General features: G+C 57.2%; 7 protein-coding genes across 7 annotated transcripts; 4 read left to right on the forward strand and 3 right to left on the reverse strand.

The window, feature by feature from the left end:
• Positions 1-120: 120 nt before the first annotated feature.
• Positions 121-2,499, forward strand: EX895_001424 (uncharacterized protein; the record flags this gene model as incomplete). The annotated part of the gene is made up of 1 exon (XM_029882023.1): positions 121-2,499. The coding sequence occupies one exon, from the start codon at positions 121-123 to the stop codon at positions 2,497-2,499; it is 2,379 nt and encodes a 792-aa protein (XP_029741624.1).
• Positions 2,500-2,585: 86 nt separating this feature from the next.
• EX895_001425 (uncharacterized protein) lies at positions 2,586-4,293 on the reverse strand (the record flags this gene model as incomplete). The annotated part of the gene is made up of 9 exons (XM_029882024.1): positions 2,586-2,658; positions 2,746-3,191; positions 3,292-3,379; positions 3,483-3,497; positions 3,586-3,603; positions 3,690-3,804; positions 3,910-3,976; positions 4,055-4,102; positions 4,192-4,293. The coding sequence occupies 9 exons, from the start codon at positions 4,291-4,293 to the stop codon at positions 2,586-2,588; spliced, it is 972 nt and encodes a 323-aa protein (XP_029741625.1).
• A 2,247-nt stretch (positions 4,294-6,540) lies between these two features.
• On the forward strand, positions 6,541-10,660 carry EX895_001426 (uncharacterized protein; the record flags this gene model as incomplete). Its single annotated transcript, XM_029882025.1, has 2 exons — positions 6,541-7,754; positions 7,840-10,660. The coding sequence occupies 2 exons, from the start codon at positions 6,541-6,543 to the stop codon at positions 10,658-10,660; spliced, it is 4,035 nt and encodes a 1,344-aa protein (XP_029741626.1).
• Positions 10,661-11,821: 1,161 nt separating this feature from the next.
• Positions 11,822-14,170, reverse strand: EX895_001427 (uncharacterized protein; the record flags this gene model as incomplete). The annotated part of the gene is made up of 1 exon (XM_029882026.1): positions 11,822-14,170. The coding sequence occupies one exon, from the start codon at positions 14,168-14,170 to the stop codon at positions 11,822-11,824; it is 2,349 nt and encodes a 782-aa protein (XP_029741627.1).
• A 1,074-nt stretch (positions 14,171-15,244) lies between these two features.
• On the forward strand, positions 15,245-17,593 carry EX895_001428 (uncharacterized protein; the record flags this gene model as incomplete). The annotated part of the gene is made up of 1 exon (XM_029882027.1): positions 15,245-17,593. One exon carries the CDS (start codon positions 15,245-15,247, stop codon positions 17,591-17,593), a length of 2,349 nt encoding a protein of 782 aa, XP_029741628.1.
• Positions 17,594-18,531: 938 nt separating this feature from the next.
• EX895_001429 (uncharacterized protein) lies at positions 18,532-19,509 on the forward strand (the record flags this gene model as incomplete). The annotated part of the gene is made up of 1 exon (XM_029882028.1): positions 18,532-19,509. One exon carries the CDS (start codon positions 18,532-18,534, stop codon positions 19,507-19,509), a length of 978 nt encoding a protein of 325 aa, XP_029741629.1.
• A 526-nt stretch (positions 19,510-20,035) lies between these two features.
• EX895_001430 (uncharacterized protein) lies at positions 20,036-21,793 on the reverse strand (the record flags this gene model as incomplete). The annotated part of the gene is made up of 1 exon (XM_029882029.1): positions 20,036-21,793. The coding sequence occupies one exon, from the start codon at positions 21,791-21,793 to the stop codon at positions 20,036-20,038; it is 1,758 nt and encodes a 585-aa protein (XP_029741630.1).
• Positions 21,794-22,437: the final 644 nt, after the last annotated feature.

The following is a 22,437-nucleotide window of genomic DNA, read 5'->3' on the forward strand; positions in this document are numbered from 1 at the left end:
GCCACTTCTACCATTGCTTGCTTGCATTTGTGTTTTGATCCTCGGCATCCACTTGGAACCCCACACATCACGTCATCTGGACTTCTGCCGCCACTCATTGCGGCATCTAGCCCTTCGAACATGGCGACAACAGCATCGGTGTACAACACCTCGCGCACCACACGACAAATCCTCCGGCGGCATCGCAAGGACAAACCGTCGCTCATCCTACATCTGCACAACCACCATTTCCGCTTCGAACGTCAAAATGGCATGTTTCTCTTCGACTCACCCGTCAAAGCGTTTCTCGGGTACATTCGCGATCAAAAAGTACCCGCGGATCTGATCGACGTGCTCACCGAGTCAGGGATACAGTTCTTTGAAGGCTGTTTGTTGGTGGATGTGCACGATCATCGCAGTCATGCTGCTGCTTCTTCGTCGGTTCTTGGCCCACGCGAGCTGCACAATATGAGTGCGGCTGGTGCGATTGCTAGAGCCGGTCCAGATGGTGCGTCGGGGAGTATAGGAGAAGGTGGACTCGCGTCGAGTCTGTTCTATCTCCAAGAGGGGGGTCGATACGGTGCACGAAAACTGCTTGGCGCAACAGGCTCGACTGATCCGCGAACGGGCGGTCTGGGCGGCGTCGAGATCTACCGAATTGTTCTCCATCCGACATCAGAAACGCTCTGGGCAGATATCAAAATGCTCGACGACATGACGGGTGGCATGTGGAGCGACCAAGAAGCGCTCGAGGTCGAAGCCAAGATCCTCGCCCTTACAGCTCCCCCGCTCTGCCTCACACCCGATCCGCAAGCCACGCGCATCGCCAACCTTATGCTCAGCTCCACCGCGCTTCCGTCCGCATACAACCCCTCACAAGACTCTCCCTTCAGATCGGCCAAGAAACGCGGCGCCAACTCGATCGAGATGGAAAAAGAAGAAGCCAACCGCCAGCGTCGCGAGAAGATCATGCGGCTCATGCAGCACGGACACAAGAGTGCGGTGCCGCCGCAGGCTGGCTTGCAGAGTGCTTTGGCCAGACCCGGAGGTGCGGCGATGGGTGAGAGTGCCGGTTCTACGTCTGCAGCGGCAGCTACTGCGTTTGTGCCGACGTTCGACAGGATGTCGTTTATCGAAAGATGGAGGATTGGCAGGAATGCTGCGCTCAATGGTGGATTGCCAGGAGTGCTTCCTCCTGGTGGTGGTGCGGCGAACGCGCCCAATGGTACAGCCGCTCCAGGTGCAAACACCAAGGGTGGGAAGGACGCGACGAAGGCGAGCGACAAGGACGACTCTACCGACGCAGCCAATACTTCGACAGCCAAGAAGCCACCTTCGAAGAAGAAGAAAAAGGCGCAGCGTGAGAAGGAGGAAGCCGAAGCGGCAGCTGCTGCAGAAGCAGCCAAGAAGAAGGCCGAAGAGGAAGCAGCCGCTGCAGCCGCCGCCTCCAAGAAGCCAAAGAAGAAGCTCACGAAGAAGGAGCGCGAGGAGAAGGAACGCAAGGAGAAAGAAGAGAAGGAGAAGGCCGAGAAGGAGGAGAAGGAGCGCAAGGAAAAGGAGGCGGCAGCGGCAGCAGCCGCGAATGGCAAGCCTTCCAAACCGAAGAGCAAGAAGAAGCAGAAGGAAGAAGCAGCTGCAGCAGCAAGTGCCGAAACTGCCCACAAGAGTCCCGCCAAGAGTGCCAAAGCAGACGCACCGGGCAGCCCGGAAAAGGACAAGAAAGCATCGCCCAAGAAGACTGCCGCCAAGAAACCAGCCACGACCGCTGCCGCCACTGCGACGCCTACAACTACGGCTGTCACCCCGGCCAGCACAGGTAAGAAAAAGACCCCGGCCAAGAGCGACAAGAAGAATAATGCTGCCGCCAACGCCGGCGCTACCAACGGAACCGCCGACTTTACCCCATCCGCCGCCGCGGTCCAGGGCACACCCATTCTCAACAGCGCCACACCCTCCGTGCAATCCACCCCGACGCCAGCACACCGCTCCATCCCCTCGCAACCGCAACAGGCACAGCAACTCCAACAACAACAGCAGCAGATGCAACAGCCATTTACACAGCAGCAGCTCCAGCAAGCCGCCCTCGCAGGTATGTTCCCGAACATGGCCAACCAGCTGCCCTTTGGCGCGGCTGCACCCAACGCCGGTGCCCAAGGCGGCAGTGGCTTTGGTATGCCGATGATGAACGGGTTCCCGCCGACGAGTAACCCGCAGGCCACGGCTGCGGCGCTGGCGGCTATGCAAGGAATGGGGCTCGGTCAGTTTGGAGGAGGCGGTTTCAACAATGCCGCGCAGATGCAGCAGATGATGAGTATGATGAATGCGGGCGGGATGGTTGGCTTCAATGGCATGCCTGGGTTTGGGGGTCAGCAGGTGGGACAGGGCGGACAGCCGGTGCAGCAGCAGGGTCAGCCTGGAGTTCAACAACAGGGGCAGCAGGGACAGGGACAGGGGCAGGGTGGGGATATGCCTGTCGGAGTGGGACTCGCTGGCCTAGCTAATTGGGGGACAGGCAAGTAGAGTAGGATGGCATTGATGATGTATTTGTATCAAGCGTTCGTGGCTTGGCTGGACATGACATGAGCGGAAGGGATCGAGAAGAACTTCTAGCGAGCAGTGGTGCCGCCGTCAATAGGCAGGATGCTGCCCGTACACCAAGGAGCGTCCCTAGCAAAGAACCTGTCATCCAAACATGCGCACAACGCAACCAAAGGAAAATCAGCACTGTACCCTGTCTCACAGCTTGTCCTCCCCGTCCTGACTTACATAACTCCATGAGCCACATCCCTTGCCGACCCCTGGTGCGGCCAGTACGTCGGTCTCTGCGCCGCGATCTCGGGACTGATATCCGCAACCATCGCCGTGCCCGCCAGATACCCCGGAGCAATCGCATTGACATTGATCCTATGCGGCGCATAATCGCACGCGACCTGACGGGTCAGATTGACCACCGCGCCCTTACTGGCACAGTACGCAGGCTCCGAGGGCCCACCGATCAGGCCGTGGATCGAGGCAATCTGGATGATGTTGCCACGGCTTCCACGCGCACCCTTGTCGTTGTCCCGACGGCCAACGGTGGAGATAGGCGAGCCGGGCTGCGCATGGTACGCAGCACGGAGGGGGACGCTGGGGGGTACGTCGTTGAAGCTGTCAAGGTCCTCCTCGAGGTCTGCGGGGAAGGGGACGGGTTCTTGGGTCAGCATTTGTTGAACCTGCGAGGAGGTATGTGTGCGCAGAGACCGAATTGAGGTGAAAGCTAGTCAGTACGAGGACGGGTCAAACTGGCAAGAGAATTTGGCGGGTGGTACTTACAGCAAGCTTGGTGCCGATCCAGACACCCTTGATGTTGATCTGCATAAGCTTGTCGAGCGTGTCGATGGATTCGTGCTCGATGCCACCGCTGTTCGAGTTGCAAAATACGAAGCAAGTGCTTTGCCGTCAGTTGCGTCGCCCAGGACTGACACGGGACGGTCGTGATGGCTAACCTCCGGAGGACAACTTACGAGAAGGCGGTTACGCTGAACGTATCGATAGAGCCACGGAATGTGTCAGTACTTGGTATCTTCTTCGTTTCGATAAGACAAGCGAACAAGAAAGAACGCTTACCCTGCATTGTTGACCAGACTGTGGAAAGGCGATGAAGTACATGGCGAAAGATCAGTCAAGATTATCCAGGCGACACCAAGTGGTAGGACTGACGTTCGACTTACATATCGAGTCTTCCGTTTCCGAACGAGACGCTCTTGTCGATGGCGGCTTTAAAGTCTGACTCCGAAGTGACATTGAGCTTCTGAAAGTCGGCGTGTCCTCCAAGTTTGTTGATCACTGTTGTGCATACGTGCAGACAGAAGATGGAACAGGTTTAAGGGTCAGCGCCATCATGGTCGTCAGCGTTTGCTTGTACTGGACGCCAACTGAAAGTCAACTGACGCTCGTGAGTAGGGACATGTCGAGAACCCTCAGAAGGGACTTTTTGGGCGCCGAGCGGTTCTGGTTGCTGTAGCAGCGAATGATGGTAAGCAGAAGGTCAGTACATCTGGGTGTCACGACAAATTCGATGAGGATTACTACCTACCAGATCGGTGCAAAGAACGCTGGCGCCAGCACGAGCTAGGTGGAGGGCCTGTTTGGTTCGGTAGAAGGGCAAAAGTCAGGCTCAGCTCTACAGCGAAGCTTTAGAAAAGCAGACAGCAAGCGTGAACGTGAACGTACGGTCTGTCTTCCAATTCCGGACGAGGAGCCCGTGACCAAAGCGGTTCGACCCGCAAGGCTGAGAGAAGGCGGGAGCGACTTTGCGAAGCTTGCAAACGACATGGCGGAAGAACAGTGGAGCTCGGGTCAGGACGGGTGACGAGTCAGACTGAGGTGGTGGTGGAAAGCTAGGGAAGCAAAGATGCTTTCCTGTGGCTCAGGGGGGGGGGATGCACTCGTAGACTCGACCGAACGACGCTGAATCATTGTGCTTCCTACAACCAAGCGATGAAATGGTAGAGCCGAAAGAGCGTGGGGAAAATCCGACGTGGGGGAACGGGACTTCACAGCGACAGAGGAGCGGCCGACGGCGAGCTTCCGACAGTAAGACTCGCTTTGTCTTGAGTCTTCTATGGTGCGATGTGTAACAACAGACAGGGCAGCGTTGTCGCGCTTCAAGCTCGTGGGAAAGACAAACAATGCCAGAAAGTTGCCAAGTGCTTGGTCCATGCTGGCTGTCTCCCCCGCATGGAGTCGGAGTCGATATTGACCGAGAATGTCACCGCGCGCTTTCTCGTCAAAGTCGCCGAACAGGAACAATCAGAATCATCATCACATCGTCCGATTCGATCTTGAAATACACATCTCGATTGTGATCGCTGCCCTCTATCCATGTGAGATTGACGGGCTCAATGGAAAAATAAAAATCAAAAGAGAAAAGGAAAAAATAGATCGTCGCCGCCAATGCAAAATGAGCGAGCGAGGCGGGTGAACAAGCTGCGCAAGGGCGGCGGGATTGATGCAAAAGAAAAAACAGGGTCACGATGATTGACTCGGCTTCTGCCCAATTCTTCGGAACCAAGTGCAGACGAGAGGCACCAGGCCACATGGAACGGTTTCGCGCTGCCTTGCGCATTGCTCAGTGGGTAAGGGCTCTTCTCATTCGTTACCGAATCGTCATCGAGTACGCATCGAGTACGGTGTGCAAAACATCCATGCTGTAAGGTGTATGGGTGTGTACCTCCCTCGAATGGCGTCCAGTTGTCCCCCTCAATGACAAAGATGAACTAGCGATTGTCGAGGGTTGCGATAGTCATCGTGCTTGAAGGGATGGAGGAGTTCATTCACTGCAGGCCGCCCTGAGTGTGCGGGGGATGGGCCAGAAGAAAGCGAGTCGACCGGGCTAGGCAAGATGGCAGCTCATACTCTCCGTGTGCATCTGTCTGACTGTCTGTCAGTCTCATTTTTAAATTTGCCCTAGCGACTCTGTTCTAGAGCGTGTGTTTGCGTCGCGAGCCTCCGGTCGGATGTGCCGCTGTGAGAGAGAGTCCCGGATCTCTGCTACATCGTCGTCTTTCGTCAGACCTTGGCCACCACCACCACCATCACCACCTTTCCACCCTGCCTCTTCCATCACCGCTTTTGTTCTGTTGGCCTTTCTTATCGTAGCCCTTTGCATCTGCGACTACCCTTTACCAGGTGGGTGTAGTGTATTGATCAGCGCCCCCTTTGCGACTGCATACACTATCACATCCATACGTTCGTTGGGCACTTTTGCCTGATCGGATGGCTGCATAACTCTCCCGTCTTACAACAGCAGCCACAAGCCATTTGCCGTTTCCCTCCTTTGTCGCATTTGGCATTGTATGTGATCTCTGCTTTCTCGCACAGCGAAAGATCCGCGATCACTTTCAGCGTTCACTCTCTGTGACTGCTACGCCTCGTGTCGGCTAGGGTTCACCTTGCAGCATTGCGACTGTTTGATTGCTCGCTTGCTCTCAGCCCACCCTTCCGACTAACCCCCTCGACACGAAGCGAACGGTTAGCTATTCATTCGCCAACGGCCTTGTTCGCCCGATTCCGACGATTGTTTAATCCACCTCTTCCCGCAGCCGCCTCTCTGCGCCTCCCCACTCATATTTCGCTGTATCGCCGCCATCTCGTCTCGCCTGAAAGCACTCCGCCGCTCCAGCATTCTCCGCCCGCCACGCATCAAGCGAGCACTATTTATTTTTTATTTCTAAAAAATAATTAATCCGTTCGCTTCCACGCCTGGTTGACAGTCGTCTGAAGCTGGATCTGTCTCAGCTTGCCTTTTTTCCATCGTTGGTCGGGTTGCTCTTGTCGAACGACCTCCATTTCGCATTTTCGAGACGGTGGTTTGGCTCGCGTTTCAAGACGGCGGTTCTGGGCTCCGATCTCGATCCGAAGCTTTTTCAGTGTTCGCGCTTGCTTCGCTGCTTGCTTTCGGTCGTTCCTTTGCTTCCTGTCTGCCTGCCAAAAAATAATTAAGCGGGCGACGGCGGCGTGTCACTCTGTGCACTCTTTCCTGCTCTTCTGCATCACGCCAAGCGCACTGCAAATCCTCGGATGCGCTCTTCTACACCTCCAACTCGATCATCTCCACACCAATTTCATACCTCGCACAACACGGCTTCTTCTTCACCGGCATCGTCGTCGCCGCTGCCGTTGCTGCCCACCTTGCCGTCTTCCACGCAGGTAGCGTCTGCAGATACCCTTACCAATGCGGCAACTCGTGCGGTAGCATCATCGTCATTGCCCCTAGCTACGCCACCTTCTGTGATCTCCCCCGAAGTCACAGCAGGCCCATCCAAATCTGCTCTAGCACCACCCGCACCTGACTCGTCGTCGCCCACACCTAATGCTACACAGGTGCACGCGACTTCCACCATGTCGGACGCGGCCAGCGAGTCGCGCGACGACGATCCCTCGGCGCTAAACGCAGGCCCCGTCGGCCCCGCCGAGGCTCAGAACGGCACGCAAACAGCGTCCCACTCCACACCTGCACCTGCACCTAACAAAGTCGCCCAGGTCGGCCCGCAATCCAACATTGCGTCCCTCCCACTTTCCGTCACAGATCCTTCTACATCACTATCCGCAAGCACGAGTCCAGGAGCGCAAACTGCTCAACCCACCTCCACCGTCAGCACACTCCAACTCGCATCCGATGCCCTCTCCGCCATCCCGCCGTCTAATCATTCAGACCCTGCTTCGGCCTCGGTCCCCCCCGCGGCCGCGGAATTGCTTTCCGCCATTCATCGCCGGAACAAAAAGGCACCTGCCGTTCAAAGTCCGCATCCAGGCGTCTCCCGCTCCCGCAGCCTTGCTACCACTCCCGTTCCACCCTCCCTCCTCTTTGGTATCAAGCACGACTCGCTCGATGGTACTGCCAACTCCTCACGTGCCACCACTCCCACACGTACTCCGTCAGGGCGCGCGAAGCGTCAGAGACGTGAACGCAATCCGGCTACGCCAGTTGCCTCCGTATCCGCCTTGCCAAGTCTCGATCAGAATGACAGAAGGAGATCCGCGAGAGTCGCCAAGGCTGTCACTACCACTTCTTCCGACTCGTCTTCGCTGCCCAACTTGGCACTATTCGGCTTCTCCCCTTATCTCGAGAACCTCGTCTTCAATGCGAAAGACTCGGATCGTCGCACCCGCTCTGGAGGCAGGGGCTTCCGTCCACCCATCGAGCGTGGTCCTACCAAACTCAAGCGTACGACCACCAAGAACAAGGTCAAGGAGACAGATCCCGAAGGCCCCGATGACGACGCAAAGCTAGAGTAAGTATTCGACCCACTTTGACCTCGACCATTGCACTGCGCGTTGCTGACATCGAGCGCGCTCCTCGCCATTCTCCTAATGTAGACTCTATCGTCAGCTTTGCATCATGTCCTACCAGCTGCAGGCCCATCTCGACATGGTTCCACACAAGTCGCTTGTTCAACTTCGCTCCCAATTCAACTCACCCTCGCCCGATGATGACGATCACCTCGATGCGAAGCTAGCTCCACCAAACATTACCAAAGGCGCTCCGGGCGCTTCTCTTGATCCCAGTCGCGCAGCTACACCGGCAGACTACTTTGGAATGCACGACCTACAACCTGCTCCCAGCGCGAGCACCTCTACCCACACGCAGTCCATCCTTGTCAAAGCCGAGCCTCCGCAGTCTCCACCACTTTCGATCAGAGCGCCCCTTCCGCCTCGGCCAGCCTACTCACCCGAATCTTCCCCCGAAGTCGCGCTCATGGACACCGTCCGGCCGAGCTACAACGGTGTCCCTCCGTACTGTCCTAGCGGCTCCCAGGGAATTTACCAACCCAACGATGTTCCACAGTCTGACATTTACACGTGGGCCACCGCCAAAGTCGACGAGCCAGTGGATCAACCAATGTCGCCCGCCTTCCGGCCTCGAGGCAACATCATGTCCATCTCTGCGCTCATGAGTGGACCCAGTCCTTCCAAGCCGCATTCTCCAACGCCAGAGCTCATCCCAACGCCGCCGCCCGGACCGCAGGATTCTTTACCGGTCTTCATGCAGGAATGGACGCAGGAGGATGAAATGGCTTCGCAGTTTCTACAAGCCTGTGCCGACGCCATCCCCAAACTGGACACCACCGAGCTCGATCGGCTCACGCAGATTGCTCAGCTAGCTGCCTTTGATCTCGAGATCCTCTCGGGCCCCTCCTCGCCGCATGCATCCACAGCGCCAACCTCGACGACACCTATCACAGAGCAACAGCAACGCAATGCGAGCGCGAAATTTGACCCGAAGCAACTCGATCCGCTCAAAACGCTCGACACACAAGGCCTTTACGACCGAGAAGAAGCAGAGTATCTTGCAGAAATGCAAGCCAACGACGAGCTGTACGAAAACGTGCGGTATCTGGCTAGCTTCGACCATGTCGTCGACGAGTGGAGAGCAGGCGAGCTCGCACGGCTTCGACTCCAGCTCGAGATGCGCAAAGCAGAAGTGGACCGTATTTGGACGTGCGACCGCAAGCTGGCCTGGTCGACCTTCATCGACGACCGAGCGGGCGAGCTGTACCGCAAAGCAATGCTTAAGGCCAGCCATTCACGGTGGCAGGCCGAGATGGAGCTCGATTTGGTTCAAGTGCATCGCAGAAAGACACGCGGCTTGGCCAAACTCATCGACGGCATCTGGGTGCCTGATGGCGAGGGTATGGCTGATGCAGAGGTTGCAGAGCTCTACAAGCGCTACGGCAAGTTTGTCTCTGCAGCAAAGTATCCCGAGCTCGACGATCCGCTCGTTCGTGCTGACATTCGCAAGATGCAGACTGCGCTGCGAGCACACAAGCGGCACTCGCGAGGGCTGCGGACCGAGGTGCTCGGAAAGCAATTGGGTCCGCAAGCGGACGAAGCTCAGACGCAGACCAACGACGACTCTGCGGGGCAGGAGGAAGCACACGCAGGTATTGCAATGGCCGAGGGACAAGCAGACGGCGTCTCTTTGTACGATTCTGACTCGGACGAAGACGGTGAGGGTTCGGACGACGAGCAAGACTACGATTCGGACTCTTCCTACGCCTCCTCGTCATCGGGCATCTCATCGCTGCCTTCGTTCAGCTCGGTGTACAGCTCACCGCGCATGCAGGCCATCGACGACGCCGAGGTGGTCATGTCCTCTCATGACGGTCTGGTCTCCGAGGTCGTCTCTGTGCGCGATGGCGACATCGACTCGGACGAGGATGCAGACGAAAGTCTGTGGGCCCGACAGATGCGACTCGCCAATCAAGTGGCCGAGCTACCCAGAGACGCCCCCAGCGCGATCGCTTCGGTTGCACAGACTCCTATGGTCGCTGCTGTGGCGGAAGGCGATGTCGTCTCTGCGTTGCCTAATCGAGCTGCGAGTCCCGTCAACTCGATCAAAGCTCGAAACCGACAGCGGGAGAGCAAGAAAAGGAAGAGACCGCCTCCGCCAGGTGCTCGGCTGTGGAAAAAGGGCCGCGTGCAACAGGATGGCGAGGGAGCGAATGGTGAGCAGGTCGAGGAGCACGAGCAGCCGCAGTCGCAGTCGGAGTATGGGTCTCACCACCAGCAGCTTTTGCAGCCAGAGCAGGGAGGGCAAAGAGGTCACTATCCGAACGGCGATAGTCACTACCGAGATGTCGAGATGACTGACGTCGAGATGTCTCACGGCGTGGGCGTAGGTTCCAAAGCGCCGCAGGGAGGGGATATGCTCGACTATGACTACCGCCGTGATCAGCATCAGCCGACGCCCATGCACCACCATCAGGCGTATGGCAACTACGGTATGCGACCCAGCTATCTCGGCGGTTCCAGTGCCGAAGAGTACGACTATGGCCGATCGTTCCACCACGCTGCTCCTCCGCACCTCGATGCCTACTCGAGCGATGGCAGAGGGTATCCGGGCTACGCGCATCCGTATGAGCATGCGGCTACCTATCCAGCCTATCCGCACGACGGCGCGTCGAGGGGGTATAGCAACGGTGCGGGTGTGCCGCAGCATTATGGGCGCACACCTCCGTCTCCGGAGCACATGATGCACCGCGGCCATCACGCAGCGTCGGCGTACGGCCAGTATGAGCAGGGGCCCCCGCCGCGGGTGTATCCCTCGCATCCCCCGCCGCCGGCACAACAACAGCAACAACAACAACAGCAGCAGCAGCAGCAGCAGGGTGCCAGTAGGCCGCAGTGGCCCTACTAGAGGCCATTGGGCAGGAGAAAGAGAAGCACGATGAAAACAACACTCAATTGTACTTGTATCCTTTTGTTCACACTCAGATCCAAGCTATCCGGTCAGTATGGTATAAAAATTGTGTGTGTGTGTGTGTATGAGACAAGGAGGAAGGGAGAGACGGCGAGTCTGACTCAAATCGGGACGGTGTCGGCGAGCTCAAGATTGAGGATTGGGTCGGGTAACTTATCACGGTCTCGGACATGGAACAGGGTTTGCGGTGGAAAAAGCATTGGCATTTGCATGACAAGACTACGAAGCGCGAGGTGGGACGCCAGAAGACGAAAGAAGAAGTGGTCAGCACCTAGAGCTCTCGCGTTCCGAGACGTCTGGACATGGTCGTCATCGCAAGCCATTGGTTTAGGGAGTCGTAAGAGATCAGACAAGGCTGAAACTTGAATGGAAATTTGATTGTCCTCAAATTGGGTTAGGACTAACGAGATTCCTTATAGTCAAATATGGTGTTCATCATTAAAGGTGGATCGCCCAGGGACCGGCCAGTGGTCGTGCTCCGAGCCAAAGAGGTGGGACCTCGAGACGCAGGAGGAGCAAGCGGTATAGACGTGCTGCCGCAAACAGGACCAGCAGCCGAGCGGGTAGCTGTTGAAACGCAGGGCTGCACAGGGTCCACGTCGAATAACTGCTGCTCGACGAGGTGCGATGGTTGCGATGACGACGAGGTGAAGGTGAAAGGCTGCTACTTACGGCAAAGGTCGGATGGTGGTGGAGAGAAGGCAAGGCGTCATTGGGGTCAAAGCAGATTCTTCACGCGGCGTGAATTTTTCTTCCCGCTTTCCGCACCGAACCAGCCAAAATCGGTCGATCACGCTTCCGCAGCGAAAGGTCCCTCTGAAAATCATTTTTGTTACACCGTTTTCAGCAACAACTTTGAACTTTTAGCGCTGCCCTCCTAACGACTCATAATCACGCCGTTCGACACCGGGACCAGAGACCGATACTGGACAGATTGCTTGCAATTTGCTTACGGATGCAGTATGAACGATGCATGTCATGTGTGTTGTGCTTGTGAAAGATAATGCTAAAAATGATACTCATGATAGAAGAAACGGAAGACGAGTTGCGAGAGAAAAGCAGCACGAGGTTGGATGTTACTGGTAGCACTGCACTCACCTACACATCACGCAGTGCGGCGGCGGGTGTTGGAGTGAAAGGCAGCGAAAGCTTGGTTGGCGACAACGATCTCGCTCTAGCCAGCTGAGCTCGCCTGACAGCCGGACTCGGTGGAATCCTAGACAAACTCGTCCGCTCGTTGCTGTACCCGCCACTGCTACCAAACACAGCCGAAGCAGCGCTCGCCATCCCTCCACTCCTCTGCGACGCAGACGACACCAAGCCCTCGCCGGAAACCCTTCCCTTGCTGCCCGCAAACATGTCCACTGCTGCTGCATGGAAAGGATTGCGGTTTTCGTCCGCGTCTATGGGCTCTGTTGGTTCTCGTCCCATGCCCTGTCGCGCGGCTGCGGCGTCGAACGGCGTGCTTGTGGTCGAGGATCTCAGCCGGCGGTACGGGATCGCCTGCTGACTGGCAAGCGCCTGCTTGCGTCGGATGCGGTCTTCGAGTTCAGCTACCTCCTGGGCGGGTGTGCGTGCTTTCAGTGGCGACGGAATTCGCGGTCGATCGCGCGACGACATACCCGGACGGGAGGCGTTGAACTTGCTCAGCCGCTGCCGCTCGTTCCCTTCATCCCGTGAGGGCAGCGCAGGCGGTGCTGGATTGGCTTCGGAAACGGTCGATCGTCGAACGCGATCTTCTTTGCGGTCGTTCCGGGAGAGCGGCCGTGAGTCGGACGTAGACGTAGATGGACGCGTCGTCGCCTGACGGTGACGCCGAGACGAAGCGAGGGCGTCCGAGGTGTACGATAGCGGCGAGTCGGTGGTCGGAAGTGTTGGGAGTGGTGGTACGGGAGGAGGGGTTACACTCGATTTGGATAGACTGACGGGCTTCTGACGCAGTTCTGCCACCGACGCACTATGGCGCAGCTTTCGTGGGGAGCCGGATACACCTCGTGCTGGCATCTCTGAATCGTCGCGCGAGGCTCTCGGTCGGGAGGGGGCCTCTTCGCTTGTCGCGCGCACCGTCGTCGGCGCAACGACTCTCCTCCGCGCCGTAGCTTTCGGAGTCTCTCCCGCGGCCTCCTTTTCCTCCTGCTCTTTGCGCTGCTCTCGAAGGTTCACCCTCGAGACGCGCTTCTTGGGACTCGCCTTGGGCGTCGTTGACTCGCCCGCATCCTCCGCAGCACTGTAAAAGCTCGTAGCGGCCGAAGCAATGCCTTCCAAACTCGACCGCCTCGACGCCCTCTCGCCCTGCTGGAGCAACTGTGACCAGAAGTAGCGGAACTCCAAACACAGCAGATCCGTCTGCTTGAGAGCCGTTACGTGGCTGGACCTTGCTACAGCCTGCGCGAAGCTGGGACTTGTAGCGGTGGTGGGCGTGCTGGCAGGTGTCGTGACGGTGTCGGCGCATTTGTGACTGAGTTGGACGATCTGGTGGATGCCGCCCATGTCGCTGAAGCGTTCTTGGGCCACGTCGCTGTCGACGAGGATGCACATGAGTAGGTCGAGTGCGAATCCGGAGGGTAAAGAGAGCGGTGCATCATTGGCACCTTCTGGTGCGGGCTTTTTGGATGGGCTAGAGGAAAAGGAAGAGCTGTTGGTCGGTGTGGAAGGCGAGTGAGGAAGTGCGAACGATGGTGATGTTGGCGTCAAAGCAGCGGATGCTGGGGTCGGGCACAGAATGGGCGGGAGAAGGCTCGTGCAGTATTCGGCAAGCGCGATCTGCAGTAAGAGCTCAAGGGCCGATTTACGCTGTGTGATCCGTTTACTTGCCTTGCTGCACAGGGTGAGTCCCTGGAGGATAGTGATGGCGATACAGATCTCCGAGACGATCAAATGGACGCGCTGGCGTTGCACATCCGACATGGCATGAGACGCATTTGGATGGAGTTTTGGTGAACATACTGCTGGCTCGAGTCCCAAGCCTTGCAAGTTTGTGGAATGCGAGTCGAGCGAACACGAGCTCCCCGAGGGCATCGAGACCTCTGATGCCTTGCAAACCTCGTTCTCGCGTTCGAGGTCGAGGTGCAGTCGGTAGACATGGGCGAGAAGCACCTCGGCAAGGCTGTACCCGGCAGTGGCCTGCAACGCCCAAAACATGGCAGTGGTCTGATTGACAGAGGGCAAGAAGGTCGCCATTGTTCTCCTCGATGGATCTGACACGGTGACGAGCATCTTTTCGATGTCGTTGAGGATGATGATGCGTTCGGATGGCGTGGACAGAGGAGAGGTGAGACCGTTGACCCACTCTTCAATGGTCGCCTCGAGATCCACGGTGCGCGTCATGGTGTTGGGGCGCGATGCACCGGGGCTGAAATCGTCCTTCGCTGTTTTTAATGGCTGCGATGGATGGTGCGGATACCTGCTAGGTGTATTGTTGGAACTCGATATGATGGATGGAGGCATGGTGGCTAGTGATCTCCGTACCGGAAAGTAACAAAGTAAAAGCAAGGAGAGGAACGAAAAGAGAAGAGCAGGGGCAGTGGCCGGGTCCGGTAGCACTAGTAGCGTCGAAAAGTACAAGCGCACACGATCACAGTGGCTGAAGACGTAGCAGCAGCAGCAGCAGCAGCAGCGCTTAGAAGTGGAGTCGAGTTTCGCAATACATGAACGCCAAAGAGGAGCCAGTGCAGAGGATGTTCCTAGAAAGTGCGAACGAATTGCAAATTCAGGTAGACGATCGTGGCCTTGACTTGCGGATCCTGTGTCGCCTGTGGCCGCCGTGAGGCAAAGTTCAGAGAAGATGCATGTGATGTAAGTGGTGGATGCAGAAGCGACTCGAATGGGTTCAGTTGGATCTACATTGCATGACTGGCCGAGAGCCCTTCTGTCCGCCGCGTTATTGCTTTTTAAGGCTCAGAGAATTTCAGGCTCGGTCTTTGTTCTTTGCTTCCTCCTCCGCTTCTTGCTCGTCAGACTGTGCTGCCTGCCGGTCAACAGAATCGACCGAGGTCCGGTTTTTCTCGGATCGAACTGACCTGGCACACATGATGAGTTCATACAAGTGAGTTACACAACACCGCTTTATAGCGTCGCTTCAAATGTTATCTCGAGCCGACACGTAGGACACCCGCCAATAGCCGTAAGGCTCATTTTCTATCTCAGTCTCGTCGACCCTCCGCTGCTTCAGAGAGGCCAAGACAGTGACGGTTTGACTGTGACAAGGAGTTTGTGTCGTGAGAGTGCAACAACACCAGCATGCTCTTCTGCAACACGAGAGCGCGTTAAGGATTCTGAGCGTCACGTGCCTGAGATGATTCAGGGTCCAATTTGGATTTTTGTGGCGCCGTGTGAGGGAGAGAAAGTGGAGTACAGTAGAAGCGCAGCAACTCGAATTTCGCGGCAGGCTGCGTTGAAAGTGCACTGCACTTCGATCTTGCTCACCAACGTTACCGCACTCACGACATCAACACCTCTATCAGCTGTAGTTGATACGTGGCTACAGACACCTCCAAACAGCGGGTCGCGGCCTTGGACATAATGCCAAGCAAGGCTCGCAAGTCAGCTCCACAAACCGCCGCATTCTTCCTCGAGCAACAAGAGACCTACTCGATCCATCTCTCCCTCTTTCAACCGCACCCTTCCCTGAAGCCAGCGCCATTCCAGAGCGATATCAGAGTCGTCCTCGACAACGTCTTTGACCGCTTACCGGATTCAGCGCTGCAAGGTCAACACGGTCTGGCAAGCCGCTCGCATCGCAGCTTCATCAATCGAGACAGATCAACCAAATCATTCGGATCGCCCATCGATATCCGTTTCGGACCCATCCGCATCGATTGGGCTGAGCGGGCTCGAGGTGGCCAAATGTCGGAAGCATCACGGTCTCAGCATGCCGGCTCAAGCTATGCTTCTGCTGACTCTGGCACTGCTGCTACTGCTGCTGCTGCCTCTGCCTCTAGTTCAGCCAGGCCACAGAGGAGGAAACATGTCTTCCACGCCAAGCAGCCACAGGTAGCGTTGCCAGTGGCGACTTTCCACAAGACTGACTCTTTCGAAGGCGACGCTTCGGGTTCAAGAGATGCGGACCAGCAGAACTTGGCTTCATGCAACGAAAAGTTTCAAGGTATGACCATCGGCGCCACCGAGGTCGCTTTCGGTATCGTCCATCTTTTTCGAGATAAGCAGGATGCAGCCGCTTCCGCTGCAAGAACCACTGGACCAGCCGGCGCAACTTCCATTCACCCCGATCTGCAAAACCAGATCCCGGAGCAAGACCTCGGTGCTGTCGTAGCGGTCCTGGCGGTACCTTCCCACCTCACTGCCTCGCACTTCCTCTCGTACATCGAGCCGGCCGTAGAGGCCATCACACACCTTCGAATGGTTCGAGACATGCACCCCAATCGATGTATGGTGCTCATTCGCTTCCGCGACGCAAAGGATGCCGAAGATTTTCACAAGATGTACAATGGGCAGCCTTTCAACGCCATGGATCCACAAGAGATCTGCCAGGTCGTCTACATCACATCGCTGACCGTGTCCAAGCATACATCGCTCCCCTTCAGCTATCCCACATTGACTAATTCGGATCCGTGGCCGACCAATGCTGCCAACCAGTCTGCGCACGAGCTGCCCACTTGTCCTGTATGCCTCGAGCGTATGGACAGCTCCGTGACGGGGCTCATGACCATCTCGTGTCAACATACGTTTCACTGCTCGTGTCTGTCCAAGTGGGGTGAGTCGCGATGTCCCGTGTGTCGCTATTCGCAAACAGGACAACCATCGGCACATCACCGACGCAGTAGGACGCCGCGGTCCTCTATGGATCCATCCACTCCTTCGCGCAATGGCAACGTCGGCACCGCCGATGCAGATGCAAACTCGGACGCGGAAAGCGACGTCGACGAGCCCAGCTGCTGTGCAGTATGCGAGACGCAGCAGGACCTGTGGGTCTGTCTCGTGTGCGCTTCGGTCGGCTGCGGAAGATATAAGCAGGGCCACGCGCACCGGCACTTTTCCGAGACGGGCCATCTGTACAGCCTCGAGCTTGAAACGCAGCGTGTTTGGGACTATGCGGGGGATGGATACGTGCATCGACTCATCCAGAACAAGGCCGATGGCAAGCTGGTCGAGCTGCCCTCGGCTTCTTCTGCGACAGCGACACCCGAGCGTAGCAGGACCCTGCCGGCCTCAGCGAGCTATGCCTCTGCCATGTCGACGAGCGGGACCAAGCACTCGGGTCCGCCCACCATGTCGAGCAGAGAAGACGAGGGGAGGCGGCAGCAGTACGCTCATGAGCACAAGCAAGCGCCGTCCGAAGCGCACGAAGGCTCGGCAGCGCGAGGCGTGGGTTCTAGTCGCTCCGCCGATGAAAAGCTGGAAGCCATCGGGATGGAGTATTCCTACTTGCTCACGTCGCAGCTCGAGTCGCAGCGGCACTTCTACGAGGACAAGCTGGACCAGTTCCAGGCGCAACTCACCTCGCTCACGGGCGAGCTGTCGACGCTCACGCACAAGGCCAAGCAGATCGACGAGCTGTCTACACGCACCACGGAGCTGGAACGCACCAACGAGCTGCTCAAGCGGGACAAGGAGAAGAGCGATAAGAAAGCCGAGAGGGCAGTCGAACTGGCACGCACCCTCGAGCGTGACCTGCACTCGGAACGGTCTATGAACAAAGGGCTGATGGAGCGTCTGGAGAGGACCAAGGAGAGCGAAGAGGCGCTCAAGGCGCAAGTGACCGATCTGCAGGAGCAGGTCAACGATCTCATGTTCTTTGTGCAGGCGAGAGACAAGCTGGATCAGGAGGGCGGAGAGGCCCAGGGGGGAGACGTCGAGCTGCGGGCAAAGCCGACCTCCGCAGCGAGGAAGGGCAAAGGGAGGAAGAAGTAGTACTGTAGTAGCAGCAATGCCACTTACGCATCGATGATGCTATCCAACCGGAAGGAAACGTCTGCTGTGTCAAGCGGGAGGATGCCATGTCGACACCGAGTGGCGTGGGTGTTTCCCGAACCTGCGCAAAAGGCCAAAAAAAGAAAAAGAAACTGCAGCACCTAGGATTCCCGCGTGGTCCCCCACCGCAGTACTGACTAGGCGATACCTTGCTTAACTTCGCAGATCGGACGGGATGCGGTGCTTTCAAGGTTCTATGGCCGCAGATGTTGGTACAACACAGTAGATAGAGCATAAAGGGGAAAAAAGCCTTCGCATGAAATCTGTGGCAGGATCACCAATCGAGACATTGCTGGGCGCATTTGCGCCTTGCTCGTCCTTTGACCTTGACAACACACTCTGTCATCATCCAGGTGGCAGCGCCACTCGTGTTCTTGAACTCGATGCTATTGCATCGGCTTGAGCGTTGGATCGGGCAACAAAGAAAGAGCAGCAAGAAGCACGCCTTGTGCTGGTGACAAGGAAGGATTTCGTTCTTGGATCGGCGAATGACCTCATCGGCTGCAACTGCAGTTGCAAAAAGAAGAAGGAAAGGCGTGGAAGAAAATTGAGGAATTTCGCAGTTAAGTTATACCGTTGTGGCCCGTGCTGGAGTAAAAGTGGCGAATGGTAAGGCAAAGCAAGAAGAACCAGGGTTCCGACTTTCGCTGGATCTTCGGTGGATTCGCACCTCGGTCACGCCACGCACGGATGGCGAATTCAAAGGGTGACGTGCCTGACTGTTGGTTGCAAATGGCGAAAACGAAAACGTGTTGGATGCGCAGCAAGCGCTCGTCGGCTACGCCGAGTATATAACCGTTGCTTCAACTATCCCAACCTCGCACCGCATCACGTCTCCCCATATTCACCACCACAGTTACAAAGAGTTTTATCGCACCATGTCGCTCAACAAGACCATCACGCTCAACGACGGCAACAAGATCCCGCAAATCGGCCTCGGCACCTGGCTCTCCAAGCCTGGTGAGGTTGAGAACGCCGTCGAGATCGCTGTCAAGGCCGGCTACAGGCACCTCGACCTGGCCAAGATCTACCAGAACCAGCACGAGGTCGGCGCTGCTCTCAAGAAGCTCATCCCCTCGGTCGTCAAGCGCGAGGAGCTCTTCATCACCTCGAAGCTCTGGAACACGGCTCACAAGCCCGAAAACGTCGAGGCGGCCTACAACGACACGCTCAAGGAGCTCGGTCTCGACTACCTCGACCTCTACCTCATCCACTGGCCCGTCGCCTTCAAGGCCGGTAACGACCTCGTCCCCAAGACCGAGGACGGCAAGCAGACCGTGCTCGACCGCGAGACGTCGATCGTCGACACCTGGAAGGCGCTCATCGAGCTGCAGAAGGCCGGCAAGGTCAAGTCGATCGGTGTTTCCAACTTTACCATCGAGCACCTCGACGCGATCATTGACGCTACTGGTGTCGTCCCCGCCGTCAACCAGATCGAAGCCCACCCTCTCCTGCCCCAGGACGAACTCGTCTCGTACGCCGCGAAGAAGAACATTCACCTCACTGCCTATTCTCCTCTCGGCAACAACCTCTCTGGGAAAGCGAAAATCGTAGACTACCCGCAGGTGAGCGAAGTGGCGCAAGCATATAAAGCAGACCCTGCGCAGGTGCTCGTGGCCTGGGGCGTCAAGCGCGGCTATTCGGTGATTCCCAAGAGTGTCACCGAGAGCCGCATCAAGTCGAACTTTGAGCAGCTCGAGCTCAAGGACGAGGACTACGAGAAGGTCACCAGTCTGTACAAGGAGCTCGGAAAGGTTCGCTTCAACGTGCCCTACACGTACACCCCACAGTGGGACATTAACGTCTTTGGCGAGGACTCGGAGAAGGACGCCAAGTACAAGGTCAAGACCAAGTAAAAGAGGAGGTCACTTTTGTTGGTTGGACAGGCTGCTCTGCCGTCGAAATGTCAAGTGCCGTACCAGCTTGATGTGATCTGATTCAGTGTGTGAGATTGGATCAAGCGAGCGTTGTTGTGAGATTAAACCTGGCAGGGTCAGAGAGACGCAGAATCGTTCGTGTGTGTCACCCGAGGAGGGCGGTAGATGGTCAACTATCAAATGTGAGCAAGAAGCCGCTCAGCCTTGTCAGTCCTATGCGGTGCAGGCCTCACCGGGAAGGGCGACGATGCAGCGCTGTGCGCGTCACTGACAAGCAAAGCACATGACAAGAGACTGATGTAAGATCGGCGTGTTGGTCAGACTCAAGCAGGGTCGTCCAGTCCCACATCGCGCGTTGTGTACCTCTCTCTGTCTCTCGGTGCTACACATACTCTCTCTCACACACACGCACACTGGCTTGGAAGCTGGGTCAGGTCAAAATCTGTGTTGCCTGCAGATCCGAGTGCTATTGGCTGGCATCTTGGCGTGGTGCCTTGCTGCTCGGCTACTCGTACTTGTTCGCCTGGCCCGTGGCCTCGGCCTGCCTCTTGAGCGCCCTGGGTGCATCGCCCCTCTGCATGACAATCTCGATGAGCCTGATCTTGTGCGGCTTGTTGAACTCGTCATCGCGGAGGAGCTTGTCGAGCTCGCTCTTGCTCGCCACGCGGTAGTACTGCTTGCTGCTGGGCTTGGGATCCTTCCGGTGGCTCTGAGCGTCCGAGTGGAATGCGTTGTTGCCGAAAAAGTCGAGCAGCAAGCTGTGGTCATAGGGCGGGATGTCGTTGTAGCTGCGCTGCGGGCCGTGGATCTGGCGCTCGATCTCGTAGCCGTCGTTGTTGAGCACGAACAGATACGGTGTCAGGCCGTGTTTGATCATGGTGGCGATCTCTTGCACGGTGAGTTGCAGGGAGCCGTCGCCGACAAAGAGGTGGGTGCGGCCGAGCTGCAGTTCGCGAGCGGCGAGCGCGACCCCGAGTGTGGCCCCGACCGACCAGCCGATGGAACCCCACAGCACCTGCGACACCCAGCGCGTCTGTGCCGGCAGCTTGGCCTCCAACATGCCGAAGCTCGACGTGCCCGTCTCGACAATCACCTGGTCCTGCTCCTTGAAAAACTGGCCCATGCGCGGCCACAGCCACTCCTGCGTAATCGTTGGCTCCCCATCCTCCGGCAGCACGTTCTCAAACTTGGGCACCACCTTCTTGGTCTCCTCCCTTCGCCTCGCGCCATCCGCCTCGAGCAGCGCACTCAGCTTGGGTAGCAGCTTCTTCATGCCAATCCCCGGATAGTGCGAGTAGCCAATCGTTGTGTAGTCTGAGTGCAGCTCGATGGTGCTCGACTTGGGCGTGCGATACGAAAAGTTGCCCGAGTTGAAGTCCGACTTGAGACTGCCCAGCGTGATGAGCACGTCGGCCTGCTCGACGACCGTCTTGACGTGCTCGCTGGTGAGGTTGCCCACGTAGATCCCGCCGTACTGCGGATGGTCTTCGTCGACGATGGCTTTGCCCATGGGCGTGGCGAAGACGGGCAGGCCGGACTTGTTGATCAGCTCGTTGGTTTCAGCGATGCAGCCGTGGCGGGCCGCACAGGCGTCGACGAGGATGACGGCAGAGTTGGCGTCGGCGATGTGCTTTTGGGCTACTTTGAGCACGTACTGCTCGGCGTCGGCGTCGTTGTCGTCGACGCTGTAGTCGAGCGGGGTCTTGAGAGCCGCGCCGGGGATGGTGGCGTGCACCAAATCGGTTGGCAGCGCGAGGTAGACGGGGCGCGCCGTCTTCATGGCAGTGACGAGGATGCGATCGATCGACTCGCCCGCTCCCTGCTTCGACTTGAGGATCGCACTGTCCGCCGAGATCTCCTTGCTCATGTTTTCAAACGCCGAAAAGCGCCCATCGCCCAGCGTGTGGTGCAGCAACGAGTGGGAACCCTGCGCAGCCGTCGACGGCACACCGACAATGTGGATCACGGGCAACCGCTCCGAGAAGCTGCCGGCAATCCCGTTGAGTGCGCTCAGCTCGCCTACGCCGAACGTGGTGACGACAGCAGCGATGGTCCGCTTCACACGTGCATAGCCGTCGGCCGCGTAGGCGGCATTGAGCTCGTTCGAGTTGCCGATCCACTTGAGGTCCGGGTGGTCTTCAATCAGGTCGAGGAAGCCCATGTTGAAGTCGCCAGGGACGCCTTGGACGCTCTGCGTGCCGAGCTGCACGAGACGCTCGAGCAGGTACGCTCCGATCTTGATCTGGCTGTTGTCGTCCGGCATGGTGAAGTGGATGGGAAGTGGAGTTCAGTGATCCAAGGTGGTGGTAGCGAGAAGGGATCGAGTAGAGGAAGCAGGCTCAGTCCCAGGCTATCTATATTCCACTGACTGGAGGGTCTTTCCGAGCAAGTTGTCGCCGAGCAGTGGATACGCGCTCTTTGGGACCTCGCTACAAAAATGGAGGCAAAGGGTCCCTTTCGGATGCTGATACTGTGCAGACTGCGCACAGAGCATCGAAGCAATTCGTGTTCAAGCGAGCAGTCAGCTGTTAATGCGATACCCTGCCGTGATGACGAAAAGCAAGGCAGCACAGGACTCAAGAAGTTTCCGAAGTCGAAGGAAGGTTGTCGGAACGGCTTACTCGCCTTGCCGCTCATGCGATTACGCTGACTGTCACCGAGAAACAGCAGCCTGCAGCAGTATGACTTTGTCGTGCATTACCACAAAAGTCGCATGTGGAGCAACGTCAGGGAGCGAATTTTGTTTTCAGTGTTGGCGTGTATGGTCTGACAGGTTCAGGCGAAAAACAAAGAGGCCTAGACAATCCTGCTTCTCAGCGCCATAGTGAGCGACTTCATACATCTCATTCAAGATCACGATCACGACGAAGGGAACTTTATATAGAGAAGAAGCTAGAATTGTTCGAA

Source organism: Sporisorium graminicola, chromosome SGRAM_11, assembly GCF_005498985.1.
Source record: "Sporisorium graminicola strain CBS 10092 chromosome SGRAM_11, whole genome shotgun sequence".
NCBI lineage: Eukaryota > Fungi > Basidiomycota > Ustilaginomycetes > Ustilaginales > Ustilaginaceae > Sporisorium > Sporisorium graminicola.